At 40.6% G+C, this 14,833-nt stretch overlaps 1 protein-coding gene across 1 annotated transcript in view; it reads right to left on the reverse strand.

The window, feature by feature from the left end:
• Positions 1–2,777: 2,777 nt before the first annotated feature.
• LOC115127237 (SKI family transcriptional corepressor 2-like) overlaps positions 2,778–14,833 on the reverse strand; it is a 30,349-nt gene continuing 18,293 nt past the window's right edge. The window contains exons 4-5 of the mRNA XM_065024953.1: positions 3,451–3,615; positions 2,778–2,797 (exon numbers count right to left, since the gene is read on the reverse strand). Coding sequence (XP_064881025.1) covers positions 2,778–2,797; positions 3,451–3,615 — 185 coding nt within the window. The remainder of the gene's footprint in view (positions 2,798–3,450; positions 3,616–14,833) is intronic.

The following is a 14,833-nucleotide window of genomic DNA, read 5'->3' on the forward strand; positions in this document are numbered from 1 at the left end:
GTAGGCCGTCATTGTAAATAAGAATGTGTTCTTAACTGACTTGCCTAGTTTAATAAAGGTTAAATAAAAAATGTAACCCAGCTCGTGGGAAGTGACAAAGAGCTCTTATAGGACCAGTGCACAAATAATAATAATAATCAATCATTTTGCTCTTTATTTAGCTTTCTTACATATAAAACCTTATTTGTTCATTGAAAATGGTGAATAACTCACCACAGGTTAATGAGAAGGGTGTGCTTGAAAGGATGCACATAACACTGCAATGTTGGGTTGTATTGGAGAGAGTCTCAGTCTTAAATCATTTTCTACACACAGTCTGTGCCTGTATTTAGTTTTCATGCTAGTGAGGGCCGAGAATCCACTCTCACATAGGTACGTGGTTGCAAAGGGCATCAGTGTCTTAACAGCACAATTTGCCAAGGCAGATCATTTTGCTGAGGTCCAGCAAAATGAAGGCAGTTATACATTTTAAAAACATAAGACATTCATAACAGATTTCACAACATATTAAGTGTGTGCCCTCAGACATCTACTCTACGACCACATATCTATAACACAAAATCCATGTACGTGTGTGTATAGTGCATATGTTATTGTGTGTGTATGCATGTGTCTGTACCTGTGTGTGTGTCTCTTCACAGTCCCCGCTGTTCCATAAGGTGTTTTACTATCTGGTTTTAACATATAATTTCAGTGCTGCCATGAGTTACTTGAGTTCCATGTAGTCATGGCTCTACGTAGTACTGTGCACCTCCCATAGTTTGTTCTGGACTTGGGGACTGTGAAGAGACCTCTGGTGGCATGTCTTGTGGGGTATGTATGGGTGTCCGAGCTGTGCGCCAGTTGTTCAAACAGACAGCTCGGTACATTCAACATGTCAATACCTCTCATAAATAAAAGTAGTGATGAAGTCAATCTCTCCTTCACTTTCAGCCAGGAGAGATTGACATGCGTATTATTACAAGATTTGGTTGAGGTTTAGGATTTTAGTGAATGATTTGTCCCAAATACAATGCTTTTAGTTTTTGAAATATTTAGGATTAATTTATTCCTTGCCACCCATTTTGAAACTAACTGCAGCTCTTTGCTAAGTGTTGCAGTCATTTCAGTCGCTGTGGTAGCTGATGTGTATAGTGTTGAGTCATTTGCATACATAGACACTCTGGCTTTACTCAAAGCCAGTGGCATGTCATTAGTCAAGATTGAAAAAAGTAAGGGGCCTAGACAGCTGCCCTGGAGAATTCCTGATTCTACCTGGATTATGTTTGAGAGGCTTCCATTAAAGGACACCCTCTGTGTTCTGTTTATGGTAGGCAAAATTACAATTCTTGTCTTTCAGAATTGTGGCAGATATACTTGGATGTGTATTGTCAGTGTTTGTTGCTGACATGCCATGCCTAAATATGCTAATCTTGCCAATTAAAAAGTAATTAAAGTAGTTTGCATTATCAGTGGGTTTTATGATGAATGATCCGTCTGATTCAATGAATGATGGAGCTGAGTTTGCCTTTTTTCCCAAAATGTAATTTAAGGTGCTCCAAATCTTTTTACTATCATTCTTTATTTAATTTATCTTTGTTTCATAGTTTAGTTACTCTTTTTATTCAGTTTAGTCACATGATTTCTCAATTTGCAGTACATTTGCCAATCGGATGTATATCCTGCCTGTTTGGCCCTGTCCGGGGGTATCATCCGATGGGGCCATAGTGTCTCCTGACCCCTCATGACCCCTCCTGTCTCAGCCTCCAGTATTTATGCTGTAGTAGTTTATGTCTCGGGGGGCTAGGGTCAGTCTGTTATATCTGCAGTATTTCTCCAGTGTCCTGTGTGAATTTAAATATGCTCTCTCTAATTCTCTCTTTCTTTCTCTCTCTTGGGGGCCTGAGCCCTAGGACCATACCTCAGGATTACCTGGCACGATGACTCCTTGCTGCTCCTTGCTCCTCATTACTCACCACTGACCCACAAATACTCTTCACATCAATAACATAAGAATCACTATAAAAATGTATGATATGACCTCTTATACACTATATTAGGCCCAGACTTCAGAATTGTGGTTTTCCTTGATATGGCTCCTATATTGTGATCACTTCATCCGATGGACTAATTTCTGCAGCATTAGTAAAGATGTGATCAATACATGTTGATGATTTCATTCCTGTGCGTAACTACCCTGGTAGGTTGATTGACAACCCGAACAAGTTTGCAGACACTAGTTACAGTTTGAAGCTGTCTCTTGAGTGGGCAGCCTGATGAAAGCCAGTCAATATTGTAAATCACCCAGGAAATATACGTCTCTATTGATATTGCATACATGATCAAGCATTTCACGATTCCTTGGTGGTCCCTTGGTGGTCTATAGCAGCTTCCCACCAGGGTTAGAGTGTGAGGGGTTAGGGTGTGAGGGTTAGGGTGTGAGGGGTTATGGTGTGAGGGGTTAGGGTTAGAGACAGAGAGGTAGACCTATGGAACACAGGGAAGGGTTAGGCTTAGAGTTAGGGTATAAGGGGTTAGGCTGTGAGGGTTAGGTTTAGAGACAGAGAGGTAGACCTACAGAACACAGGGAAGGGTTAGGGTTAGGGTATGAGGGGTTAGGGTGTGAGGGTTAGGGTTAGGGTTAGGGTATGAGGGGTTAGGCTGTGAGGGTTAGGGTTAGAGACAGAGAGGTAGACCTACAGAACACAGGGAAGGGTTAGGGTTAGGGTATGAGGGGTTAGGGTGTGAGGGTAAGGGTTAGGGTTAGGGTATGAGGGGTTAGGCTGTGAGGGTTAGGGTTAGAGACTGAGAGGTAGACCTACAGAACACAGGGAAGGGTTAGGGTTAGAGTATGAGGGGTTAGGCTGTGAGGGTTAGGGTTAGAGACAGAGAGGTAGACCTATGGAACACAGGGAAGGGGGAGGGTTAGAGTTAGGGTATGAGGGGTTAGGGTGTGAGGGTTAGGGTTAGGGTTAGGGTATGAGGGGTTAGGGTGTGAGGGTTAGGGTTAGATTATGAGGGGTTAGGCTGTGAATGTTAGGGTTAGAGACAGAGAGGTAGACCTATGGAACACAGGGAAGGGTTAGGGTTAGGGTATGAGGGGTTAGGCTGTGAATGTTAGGGTTAGAGACAGAGAGGTAGACCTATGGAACACAGGGAAGGGTTAGGGTTAGAGTATGAGGGGTTAGGCTGTGAATGTTAGGGTTAGAGACAGAGAGGTAGACCTATGGAACACAGGGAAGGGTTAGGGTTAGAGTATGAGCGGTTAGGCTGTGAATGTTAGGGTTAGAGACAGAGAGGTAGACCTATGGAACACAGGGAAGGGTTAGGGTTAGAGTATGAGCGGTTAGGCTGTGAATGTTAGGGTTAGAGACAGAGAGGTAGACCTACGGAACACAGGGAAGGGTTAGGGTTAGGGTATGAGGGGTTAGGCTGTGAATGTTAGGGTTAGAGACAGAGAGGTAGACCTACGGAACACAGGGAAGGGGGAGTTTCCCTTCAGAGCGTGGAACTCCTGTTCTAGTCGTCTTCGTAGATCGATCTGTTCCAATAGAACCTTCTGGAGTTCCTCTTTCTCCATGTTCTCAACATCCTCCTTTAGTGGAACAGGGGAACTTCCATCTTGAGTTTGATCCCCTGGAACAAATGAAATAAAATACATTTTTGAATCAATAAGACAATAAGACAGAGTTATATTATCCAAACATACCCTCGTAAAACTGAGAGAGTCTCGCCTCTCCTTTCAGTTCTCTGCTGCCAATGACTGGAACAAATTGCAAAAATAACTGAAGCTGGAGCCTTATATCTTCCTCACTAACTTTAAGCACCAGCTGTCAGAGCAGCTTACCGGTCACTGTACCTGTACATAGCCCATCTGTAAACAGCCCACCCAACTTCCTCATCCCCATATTGTTATTTTTTTTGCTCCTTTGCACCCCAGTATCTCTACTTGCACATCTATCACTCCAGTGTTAAATTGTAATTATTTCACCACTATGGCCTATTTATTGCCTTTACCTCCCTAATCTTACTACATTTGCACACACTGAATATTTATTGTTCTATTGTGTTATTGACTGTACGTTTGTTTATTCCATGTGTAACTCTGTTGTTGTTGTTTGTGTCGCACTGCTTTCCTTAATCTTGGCCAGGTCGCAGTTGTAAATGAGAACTTGTTCTCAACTGGCTTACCTGGCTAAATAAAGGTGAAAAAAATTAGAAACTACATTTAAAATCTCTAGAACAATCGCTCATATCTATTTCATCAGAATAATCATGCTCATATCTATTTCATCAGAATAATCACGCTCATATCTATTTCATCAGAATAATCACGCTCACATCTATTTCATCAGAATAATCACGCTCATATCTATTTCATCAGAATAATCATGCTCATATCTATTTCATCAGAATAATCACGCTCACATCTATTTCATCAGAATAATCACGCTCATATCTATTTCATCAGAATAATCACGCTCATATCTATTTCATCAGAATAATCACGCTCATATCTATTTCATCAGAATAATCACTATTCATTTGACAAATAAGACAATCCAAATGTTTTGCATGAATAGTATTACATCAACATGTAAAATGGAATTAATACTGAACACACCTTTATGAATTAAATAACAAATTAATCAAATTGTTCAATGCTAAATTCATTAAACCTTCAATAAAATAAGTGCAAGAAATAGATTTCATGTGAAACAATATTGACATTTTTATGCTTCCCATAACACCTATTGTTCTGTCTGCAGTCTATAGTGTCTGTAGTCATGCTGCGTTTGTTAACAGTGGATTTGTATTACTGTAGTCCTGTAACCATGATAACCATATTGTTCTATCACTCTTCTACGATGTTAGTGTCGTTTCCATTATGGCCTGATTTCTTCATCTATGAACCTGAACATGTCTTGTGTGTTTGTGTCTGAATTCTGACAATGTGGCAAATCAAAACGGCTTAATGAAACGATCCAGCACATTTGTTTATATAATCTCCCCCCACCCCTCTCCCCCTCTCTCTATATAATCTATCCTTCTCTCCATTTCTCACTCTCTCTCTTTAACTCTTTTATCATTTCATGTCTTGCCTCCTTCAGCCTTGCCTCCTTGCCTCCTTTGCTCTCGCTCTCTCGCCGCTCTCCCTGTCTCATTTGACAAGCAAATCAGCAGACATTGCCTCGGGATATCCGCCTCGTTTGACAGTCAATTAACCAGGAATAGTCAAAGCCAAAGCAGTTTGCATTACATAAATGGAAAATTAGATAGTTTTTCTCCCAAGAAACAGTCCTCCCCTTTAGACAGAGAGTCTTTGGAATCAGAACGTCTAATCACGTCGTCCATCGCCCAGGGAGACATTTAACAATCAGACAAAGGTGGTCTCCTTTAATTTGTATTGTGTAATTTTTAAAAATATATTCTATATTATGTGAGGACATCATTATGGGCTAGATAATATAAATGTTGCCATAGATGTCATAAAATACTGAATGTTTCTGTGACAGATATAAAAGACAAAACTGTGATCCTTGTAATGGAAGGTTTTGCCAAGGAAAAGGCAATTATATGGGTTTGATATGGTTGAAATGGAGATTGTCAACTACCCTGTGTTGAGCTGACTGTCTTATAGAACACATTGTAGGACCGTAATGGTTCCATGTTGAACAAATTCTACAACACATTCTGGACAACATTGGAACATTGGAACATTGGAACATTGGAACATTGGAACATTGGAAACAGCCGTACTTCCATTCCACAGTCTATCGACTATTCAATCTGTTTTGGTTGTTCTAATAATCCCTAAACCTCTGGTCTGTGAGAAGAGAATGAGTCTCTAATAATCCCTAAACCTATGGTCTGTGAGAGGAGAGTGAGTCTCTAATATCCCTAAACCTATGGTCTGTGAGAGGAGAATGAGTCTCTATTAAACCCTAAACCTATGGTCTGTGAGAGGAGAATGAGTTTCTAATAATCCCTAAACCTCTGGTCTGTGAGAGGAGAATGAGTTTCTAATAATCCCTAAACCTATGGTCTGTGAGAGGAGAATGAGTCTCTAATAATCCCCAAACCTATGGTCTGTGAGAGGAGAATGAATCCCTAAACCTATGGTCTGTGAGAAGAGAATGAGTCTCTAATAATCCCTAAACCTATGGTCTGTGAGATTAGAATGAGTCTCTAATAATCCCTAAACCTCTGGTCTGTGAGAGGAGAGTGAGTCTCTAATATCCCTAAACCTATGGTCTGTGAGAGGAGAATGAGTCTCTAATAATCCCTAAACCTATGGTCTGTGAGAAGAGAATGAGTCTCTAATCATCCTAAACCTATGGTCTGTGAGAAGAGAATGAGTCTCTAATAATCCCTAAACCTCTGGTCTGTGAGAGGAGAGTGAGTCTCTAATATCCCTAAACCTATGGTCTGTGAGAGGAGAATGAGTCTCTAATAATCCCTAAACCTATGGTCTGTGAGAGGAGAATGAGTCTCTAATAATCCCTAAACCTATGGTCTGTGAGAGGAGAATGAGTCTAGTCTCTAATAATCCCTAAACCTATGGTCTGTGAGAGGAGAATGAGTCCCTTATAATTCCTAAACCTATGGTCTGTGAGAGGAGAATGAGTCTAGTCTCTAATAATCCCTAAACCTATGGTCTGTGAGAAAAGAATGAGTGTCTAATAATCCCTAATCCTATGGTCTGTGAGAGGAAAATGAGTCTCTAATAATCCCTAAACCTATGGTCTGTGAGAGGAGAATGAGTCTCTAATATTCCCTAAACCTATGGTCTGTGAGAGGAGAATGAGTCTCTATTAAACCCTAAACCTATGGTCTGTGAGAGGAGAATGAGTCTAGTCTCTAATCATCCCTAAACCTATGGTCTGTGAGAGGAGAATGAGTCTCTAATAATCCCTAATCCTACGGTCTGTGATTGGAGAATGATTCTCTAATAATCCCTAAACCTATGGTCTGTGAGAGGAGAATGAGTCTAGTCTCTAATAATCCCTAAACCTATGGTCTGTGAGAAAAGAATGAGTGTCTAATAATCCCTAAACCTCTGGTCTGTGAGAGGAGAATGAGTCTAGTCTCTATTAATCCCTAAACCTATGGTCTGTGAGAGGAGAATGAGTCCCTTATAATCCCTAAACCTATGGTCTGTGAGAGGAGAATGAGACTCTAATAATCCCTAAACCTATGGTCTGTCAGATTAGAATGGGAGCCTCTAATAATCCATGAACCTATGGTCTGTGAGAGGAGAATGAGTCTAGTCTCTAATAATCCCTAAACCTATGGTCTGTGATTGGAGAATGCGTCTCTAATAATCCCTAAACCTATGGTCTGTGAGATTAGAATGGGAGCCTCTAATAATCCATTAACCTATGGTCTGTGAGAGGAGAATGAGTATAGTCTCTAATAATCCCTAAACATATGGTCTGTGAGAGGAGAATGAGTCTCTAATAATCCCTAAACCTATGGTCTGTGAGAGGCGAATGAGTCTAGCCTCTAATAATCCCTAAACCTATGGTCTGTGAGAGGAGAATGAGTCTCTCATATTCCCTAAACCTATGGTCTGTGAGAGGCGAATCAGTCTAGTCTCTAATAATCCCTAAACCTATGGTCTGTGACATTAGAATGGGAGCCTCTAATAATCCCTAAACCTATGGTCTGTGAGAGGAGAATGAGTCTAGTCTCTAATAATCCCTAATCCTATGGTCTGTGAGAGGAAAATGAGTCTCTAATAATCCCTAATCCTATGGTCTGTGAGAGTAGAATGAGTCTGTCCTATAATAATCCCTAAACCTATGGTCTGTGAGAGCAGAATGAGTCTCTAATAATCCCTAAACCTATGGTCTGTGAGAGGAGAATGAGTCTCTAATAATCCCTAAACCTATGGTCTGTGAGATTAGAATGTGAGCCTCTAATAATCCATTAACCTATGGCATGTGAGAGGAGAATGAGTCTCTGATAATCCCTAAACCTATGGTCTGTGAGAGGAAAATGAGTCTCTAATAATCCCTAAACCTATGGTCTGTGAGAGGAGAATGAGTCTCTAATAATCCCTAAACCTATGGTCTGTGAGAGGAGAATGAGTCTAGTCTCTAATAATCCCTAAACCTATGGTCTGTGAGAGGAGAATGAGTCTCTAATAATCCCTAAACCTATGGTCTGTGAGAGGAGAATGAGTCTAGTCTCTAATCATCCCTAAACCTATGGTCTGTGAGAGGAGAATGAGTCTCTAATAATCCCTAAACCTATGGTCTGTGAGAGGAGAATGAGTCTAGTCTCTAATCATCCCTAAACCTATGGTCTGTGAGAGGAGAATGAGTCTCTAATAATCCCTAATCCTACGGTCTGTGATTGGAGAATGATTCTCTAATAATCCCTAAACCTATGGTCTGTGAGAGGAGAATGAGTCTAGTCTCTAATAATCCCTAAACCTATGGTCTGTGAGAAAAGAATGAGTGTCTAATAATCCCTAAACCTATGGTCTGTGAGAGGAAAATTTGTCTTTAATAATCCCTAAACCTATGGTCTGTGAGATTAGAATGAGTCTAGTCTCTAATAATCCCTAAACCTATGGTCTGTGAGAGGAGAATGAGTCTCCAATAATCCCTAAACCTATGGTCTGTGAGATTAGAATGGGAGCCTCTAATAATCCATTAACCTATGGTATGTGAGAGGAGAATGAGTCTAGTCTCTAATAATCCCTAAACCTATGGTCTGTGAGAAAAGAATGAGTGTCTAATAATCCCTAAACCTATGGTCTGTGAGAGGAGAATGAGTTTCTAATAATCCCTAAACCTATGGTCTGTGAGAGGAGAATGAGTCTCTATTAATCCCTAAACCTATGGTCTGTGAGAGGAGAATGCGTCTCTAATAATCCCTAAACCTATGGTCTGTGAGAGGAGAATGAGTCTCTAATATTCCCTAAACCTATGGTCTGTCAGATTAGAATGGGAGCCTCTAATAATCCATTAACCTATGGTCTGTGAGAGGAGAATGAGTCTAGTCTCTAATAATCCCTAAACCTATGGTCTGTGATTGGAGAATGCGTCTCTAATAATCCCTAAACCTATGGTCTGTGAGATTAGAATGGGAGCCTCTAATAATCCATTAACCTATGGTCTGTGAGAGGAGAATGAGTATAGTCTCTAATAATCCCTAAACATATGGTCTGTGAGAGGAGAATGAGTCTCTAATAATCCCTAAACCTATGGTCTGTGAGAGGAAAATGAGTCTCTAATAATCCCTAATCCTATGGTCTGTGAGAGTAGAATGAGTCTGTCCTATAATAATCCCTAAACCTATGGTCTGTGAGAGGAGAATGAGTCTCTAATAATCCCTAAACCTATGGTCTGTGAGAGGAGAATGAGTCTAGTCTCTAATAATCCCTAAACCTATGGTCTGTGAGAGGAGAATGAGTCTCTAATAATCCCTAATCCTATGGTCTGTGAGAGGAAAATGAGTCTCTAATAATCCCTAAACCTATGGTCTGTGAGATTAGAATGGGAGTCTCTAATAATCCCTAAACCTATGGTCTGTGAGAGGAAAATGAGTCTCTAATAATCCCTAAACCTATGGTCTGTGAGATTAGAATGGGAGCCTCTAATAATCCATTAACCTATGGTCTGTGAGAGGAGAATGAGTCTAGTCTCTAATAATCCATAATCCTATGGTCTGTGAGAGGAAAATGAGTCTCTAATAATCCCTAATCCTATGGTCTGTGAGATTAGAATGGGAGCCTCTAATAATCCATAAACCTATGGTCTGTGAGAGGAGAATGAGTCTAGCCTCTAATAATCCCTAAACCTATGGTCTGTGAGAGGAGAATGAGTCTCTCATATTCCCTAAACCTATGGTCTGTGAGAGGAGAATGAGTCTCTAATAATCCCTAAACCTATGGTCTGTGACTGGGAGCCTCTAATAATCCCTAAACCTATGGTCTGTGAGAGGAGAATGAGTCTAGTCTCTAATAATCCCTAATCCTATGGTCTGTGAGAGGAAAATGAGTCTCTAATAATCCCTAATCCTATGGTCTGTGAGAGTAGAATGAGTCTGTCCTATAATAATCCCTAAACCTATGGTCTGTGAGAGCAGAATGAGTCTCTAATAATCCCTAAACCTATGGTCTGTGAGAGGAGAATGAGTCTCTAATAATCCCTAAACCTATGGTCTGTGAGATTAGAATGTGAGCCTCTAATAATCCATTAACCTATGGCATGTGAGAGGAGAATGAGTCTCTGATAATCCCTAAACCTATGGTCTGTGAGAGGAAAATGAGTCTCTAATAATCCCTAAACCTATGGTCTGTGAGAGGAGAATGAGTCTCTATTAAACCCTAAACCTATGGTCTGTGAGAGGAGAATGAGTCTCTATTAAACCCTTAACCTATGGTCTGTGAGAGGAGAATGAGTCCCTAATAATCCCTAAACCTATGGTCTGTGAGAGGAAAATGAGTCTCTAATAATCCCTAAACCTATGGTCTGTGAGAGGAGAATGAGTCTCTATTAATCCCTAAACCTATGGTCTGTGAGAGGAGAATGAGTCTCTATTAAACCCTAAACCTATGGTCTGTGAGAGGAGAATGAGTCTCTAATAATCCCTAAACCTATGGTCTGTGAGAGGAGAATGAGTCTAGTCTCTAATCATCCCTAAACCTATGGTCTGTGAGAGGAGAATGAGTCTCCAATAATCCCTAAACCTATGGTCTGTGAGATTAGAATGGGAGCCTCTAATAATCCATTAACCTATGGTATGTGAGAGGAGAATGAGTCTAGTCTCTAATAATCCCTAAACCTATGGTCTGTGAGAAAAGAATGAGTGTCTAATAATCCCTAAACCTATGGTCTGTGAGAGGAGAATGAGTTTCTAATAATCCCTAAACCTATGGTCTGTGAGAGGAGAATGAGTCTAGTCTCTATTAATCCCTAAACCTATGGTCTGTGAGAGGAGAATGCGTCTCTAATAATCCCTAAACCTATGGTCTGTGAGAGGAAAATGAGTCTCTAATAATCCCTAAACCTATGGTCTGTCAGATTAGAATGGGAGCCTCTAATAATCCATTAACCTATGGTCTGTGAGAGGAGAATGAGTCTAGTCTCTAATAATCCCTAAACCTATGGTCTGTGATTGGAGAATGCGTCTCTAATAATCCCTAAACCTATGGTCTGTGAGATTAGAATGGGAGCCTCTAATAATCCATTAACCTATGGTCTGTGAGAGGAGAATGAGTATAGTCTCTAATAATCCCTAAACATATGGTCTGTGAGAGGAGAATGAGTCTCTAATAATCCCTAAACCTATGGTCTGTGAGAGGAAAATGAGTCTCTAATAATCCCTAATCCTATGGTCTGTGAGAGTAGAATGAGTCTGTCCTATAATAATCCCTAAACCTATGGTCTGTGAGAGGAGAATGAGTCTCTAATAATCCCTAAACCTATGGTCTGTGAGAGGAGAATGAGTCTAGTGTCTAATCATCCTAAACCTATGGTCTGTGAGAGGAGAATGAGTCTCTAATAATCCCTAATCCTATGGTCTGTGAGAGGAAAATTAGTCTCTAATAATCCCTAAACCTATGGTCTGTGAGATTAGAATGGGAGTCTCTAATAATCCCTAAACCTATGGTCTGTGAGAGGAAAATGAGTCTCTAATAATCCCTAAACCTATGGTCTGTGAGAGGAGAATGAGTCTCTAATAATCCCTAAACCTATGGTCTGTGAGAGGAGAATGAGTCTCTAATAATCCCTAAACCTATGGTCTGTGAGATTAGAATGGGAGCCTCTAATAATCCATTAACCTATGGTCTGTGAGAGGAGAATGAGTCTAGTCTCTAATAATCCATAATCCTATGGTCTGTGAGAGGAAAATGAGTCTCTAATATTCCCTAAACCTATGGTCTGTGAGAGGAAAATGAGTCTCTAATATTCCCTAAACCTATGGTCTGTGAGAGGAGAATGAGTCTAGCCTCTAATAATCCCTAAACCTATGGTCTGTGAGAGGAAAATGAGTCTCTAATATTCCCTAAACCTATGGTCTGTGAGAGGAGAATGAGTCTAGCCTCTAATAATCCCTAAACCTATGGTCTGTGAGAGGAGAATGAGTCTAGCCTCTAATAATCTCTAAACCTATGGTCTGTGAGAGGAGAATGAGTCTCTCATATTCCCTAAACCTATGGTCTGTGAGAGGCGAATCAGTCTAGTCTCTAATAATCCCTAAACCTATGGTCAGTGACATTAGAATGGGAGCCTCTAATAATCCCTAAACCTATGGTCTGTGAGAGGAGAATGAGTCTAGTCTCTAATAATCCCTAAACCTATGGTCTGTGAGAGGAAAATGAGTCTCTAATAATCCCTAATCCTATGGTCTGTGAGAGTAGAATGAGTCTGTCCTATAATAATCCCTAAACCTATGGTCTGTGAGAGCAGAATGAGTCTCTAATAATCCCTAAACCTATGGTCTGTGAGAGGAGAATGAGTCTCTAATAATCCCTAAACCTATGGTCTGTGAGATTAGAATGGGAGCCTCTAATAATCCATAAACCTATGGTCTGTGAGAGGAGAATGAGTCTAGCCTCTAATAATCCCTAAACCTATGGTCTGTGAGAGGAGAATGAGTCTAGTCTTTAATAATCCCTAAACCTATGGTCTGTGAGAGGAGAATGAGTCTCTAATAATCCCAAACCTATGGTCTGTGAGAGGAGAATGAGTCTCTAATAATCCCTAAACCCATGGTCCGTGAGAGGAGAATGAGTCTCTATTAATCCCTAAACCTATGGTCTGTGAGAGGAGAATGAGTCTCTAATAATCCCTAAACCTATGGTCTGTGAGAGGAAAATGAGTCTCTAATAATCCCTAAACCTATGGTCTGTGAGATTAGAATGGGAGCCTCTAATAATCCATTAACCTATGGTCTGTGAGAGGAGAATGAGTCTCTAATATTCCCCAAACCTATGGTCTGTGAGAGTAGAATGAGTCTGTCCTATTAATAATCCCTAAACCTATGGTCTGTGAGAGCAGAATGAGTCTCTAATAATCCCTAAACCTATGGTCTGTGAGAGGAAAATTAGTCTCTAATATTCCCTAAACCTATGGTCTGTGAGAGGAGAATGAGTCTCTAATAATCCCTAAACCTATGGTCTGTGAGATTAGAATGGGAGCCTCTAATAATCCATCAACCTATGGTCTGTGAGAGGAGAATGAGTCTAGCCTCTAATAATCCCTAAACCTATGGTCTGTGAGAGGAGAATGAGTCTCTCATATTCCCTAAACCTATGGTCTGTGAGAGGCGAATCAGTCTAGTCTCTAATAATCCCTAAACCTATGGTCAGTGACATTAGAATGGGAGCCTCTAATAATCCCTAAACCTATGGTCTGTGAGAGGAGAATGAGTCTAGTCTCTAATAATCCCTAAACATATGGTCTGTGAGAGGAAAATGAGTCTCTAATAATCCCTAATCCTATGGTCTGTGAGAGTAGAATGAGTCTGTCCTATAATAATCCCTAAACCTATGGTCTGTGAGAGCAGAATGAGTCTCTAATAATCCCTAAACCTATGGTCTGTGAGAGGAGAATGAGTCTCTAATAATCCCTAAACCTATGGTCTGTGAGATTAGAATGTGAGCCTCTAATAATCCATTAACCTATGGCATGTGAGAGGAGAATGAGTCTCTAATAATCCCTAAACCCATGGTCCGTGAGAGGAAAATGAGTCTCTAATAATCCCTAAACCTATGGTCTCTGAGAGGAGAATGAGTCTCTAATAATCCCTAAACCCATGGTCCGTGAGAGAGAATGAGTCTCTAATAATCCCTAAACCCATGGTCCGTGAGAGGAAAATGAGTCTCTAATAATCCCTAAACCCATGGTCTCTGAGAGGAGAATGAGTCTCTAATAATCCCTAAACCCATGGTCCGTGAGAGGAAAATGAGTCTCTAATAATCCCTAAACCTATGGTCTGTGAGAGGAGAATGAGTCTAGTCTCTAATAATCCCTAAACCTATGGTCTGTGAGAGGAGAATTAGTCTCTAATATTCCCTAAACCTATGGTCTGTGAGAGGAGAATGAATCTAGTCTCTAATCATCCTAAACCTATGGTCTGTGAGAGGAGAATGAGTCTCTAATAATCCCTAAACCTATGGTCTGTGAGAGGAGAATGAGCCTCTAATAATCCCTAAACCTATGGTCTGTGAGAGGAGAATGAGTCTCTAATCATCCTAAACCTATGGTCTGTGAGAGCAGAATGAGCCTCTAATAATCCCTAAACCTATGGTCTGTGAGAGGAGAATGAGTCTCTAATAATCCCTAAACCTATGGTCTGTGAGAGGAAAATGAGTCTCTAATAATCCCTAAACCTATGGTCTGTGAGAGGAGAATGAGTCTCTAATATTTCCTAAACCTATGGTCTGTGAGAGGAGAATGAATCTCTAATATTCCCTAAACCTATGGTCTGTGAGAGGAGAATGAATCTCTAATATTTCCTAAACCTAGGGTCTGTGAGAGGAAAATGAGTCTCTCATATTCTCTAAACCTATGGTCTGTGAGAGGAGAATGAGTCTCTAATAATCCCTAAACCTATGGTCTGTGAGAGGAGAATGAGTCTCTAATAATCCCTAAACCTATGGTCTGTGAGAGGAGAATGAATAATCCCTAAACCTATGGTCTGTGAGAGGAGAATGAGTCTCTAATAATCCCTAAACCTATGGTCTGTGATAGGAGAATGAGTCTCTAATAATCCCTAAACCTATGGTCTGTGAGAGGAGAATGAGAGTCTCTAATATTCCCTAAACCTATGGTCTGTGAGAGGAGAATGAGTCTCTAATAATCCCTAATCCTATGGTCTGTGATTGGAGAAT

The sequence above is a fragment of the Oncorhynchus nerka genome, linkage group LG11, assembly GCF_034236695.1.
Source record: "Oncorhynchus nerka isolate Pitt River linkage group LG11, Oner_Uvic_2.0, whole genome shotgun sequence".
Taxonomy (NCBI): domain Eukaryota; kingdom Metazoa; phylum Chordata; class Actinopteri; order Salmoniformes; family Salmonidae; genus Oncorhynchus; species Oncorhynchus nerka.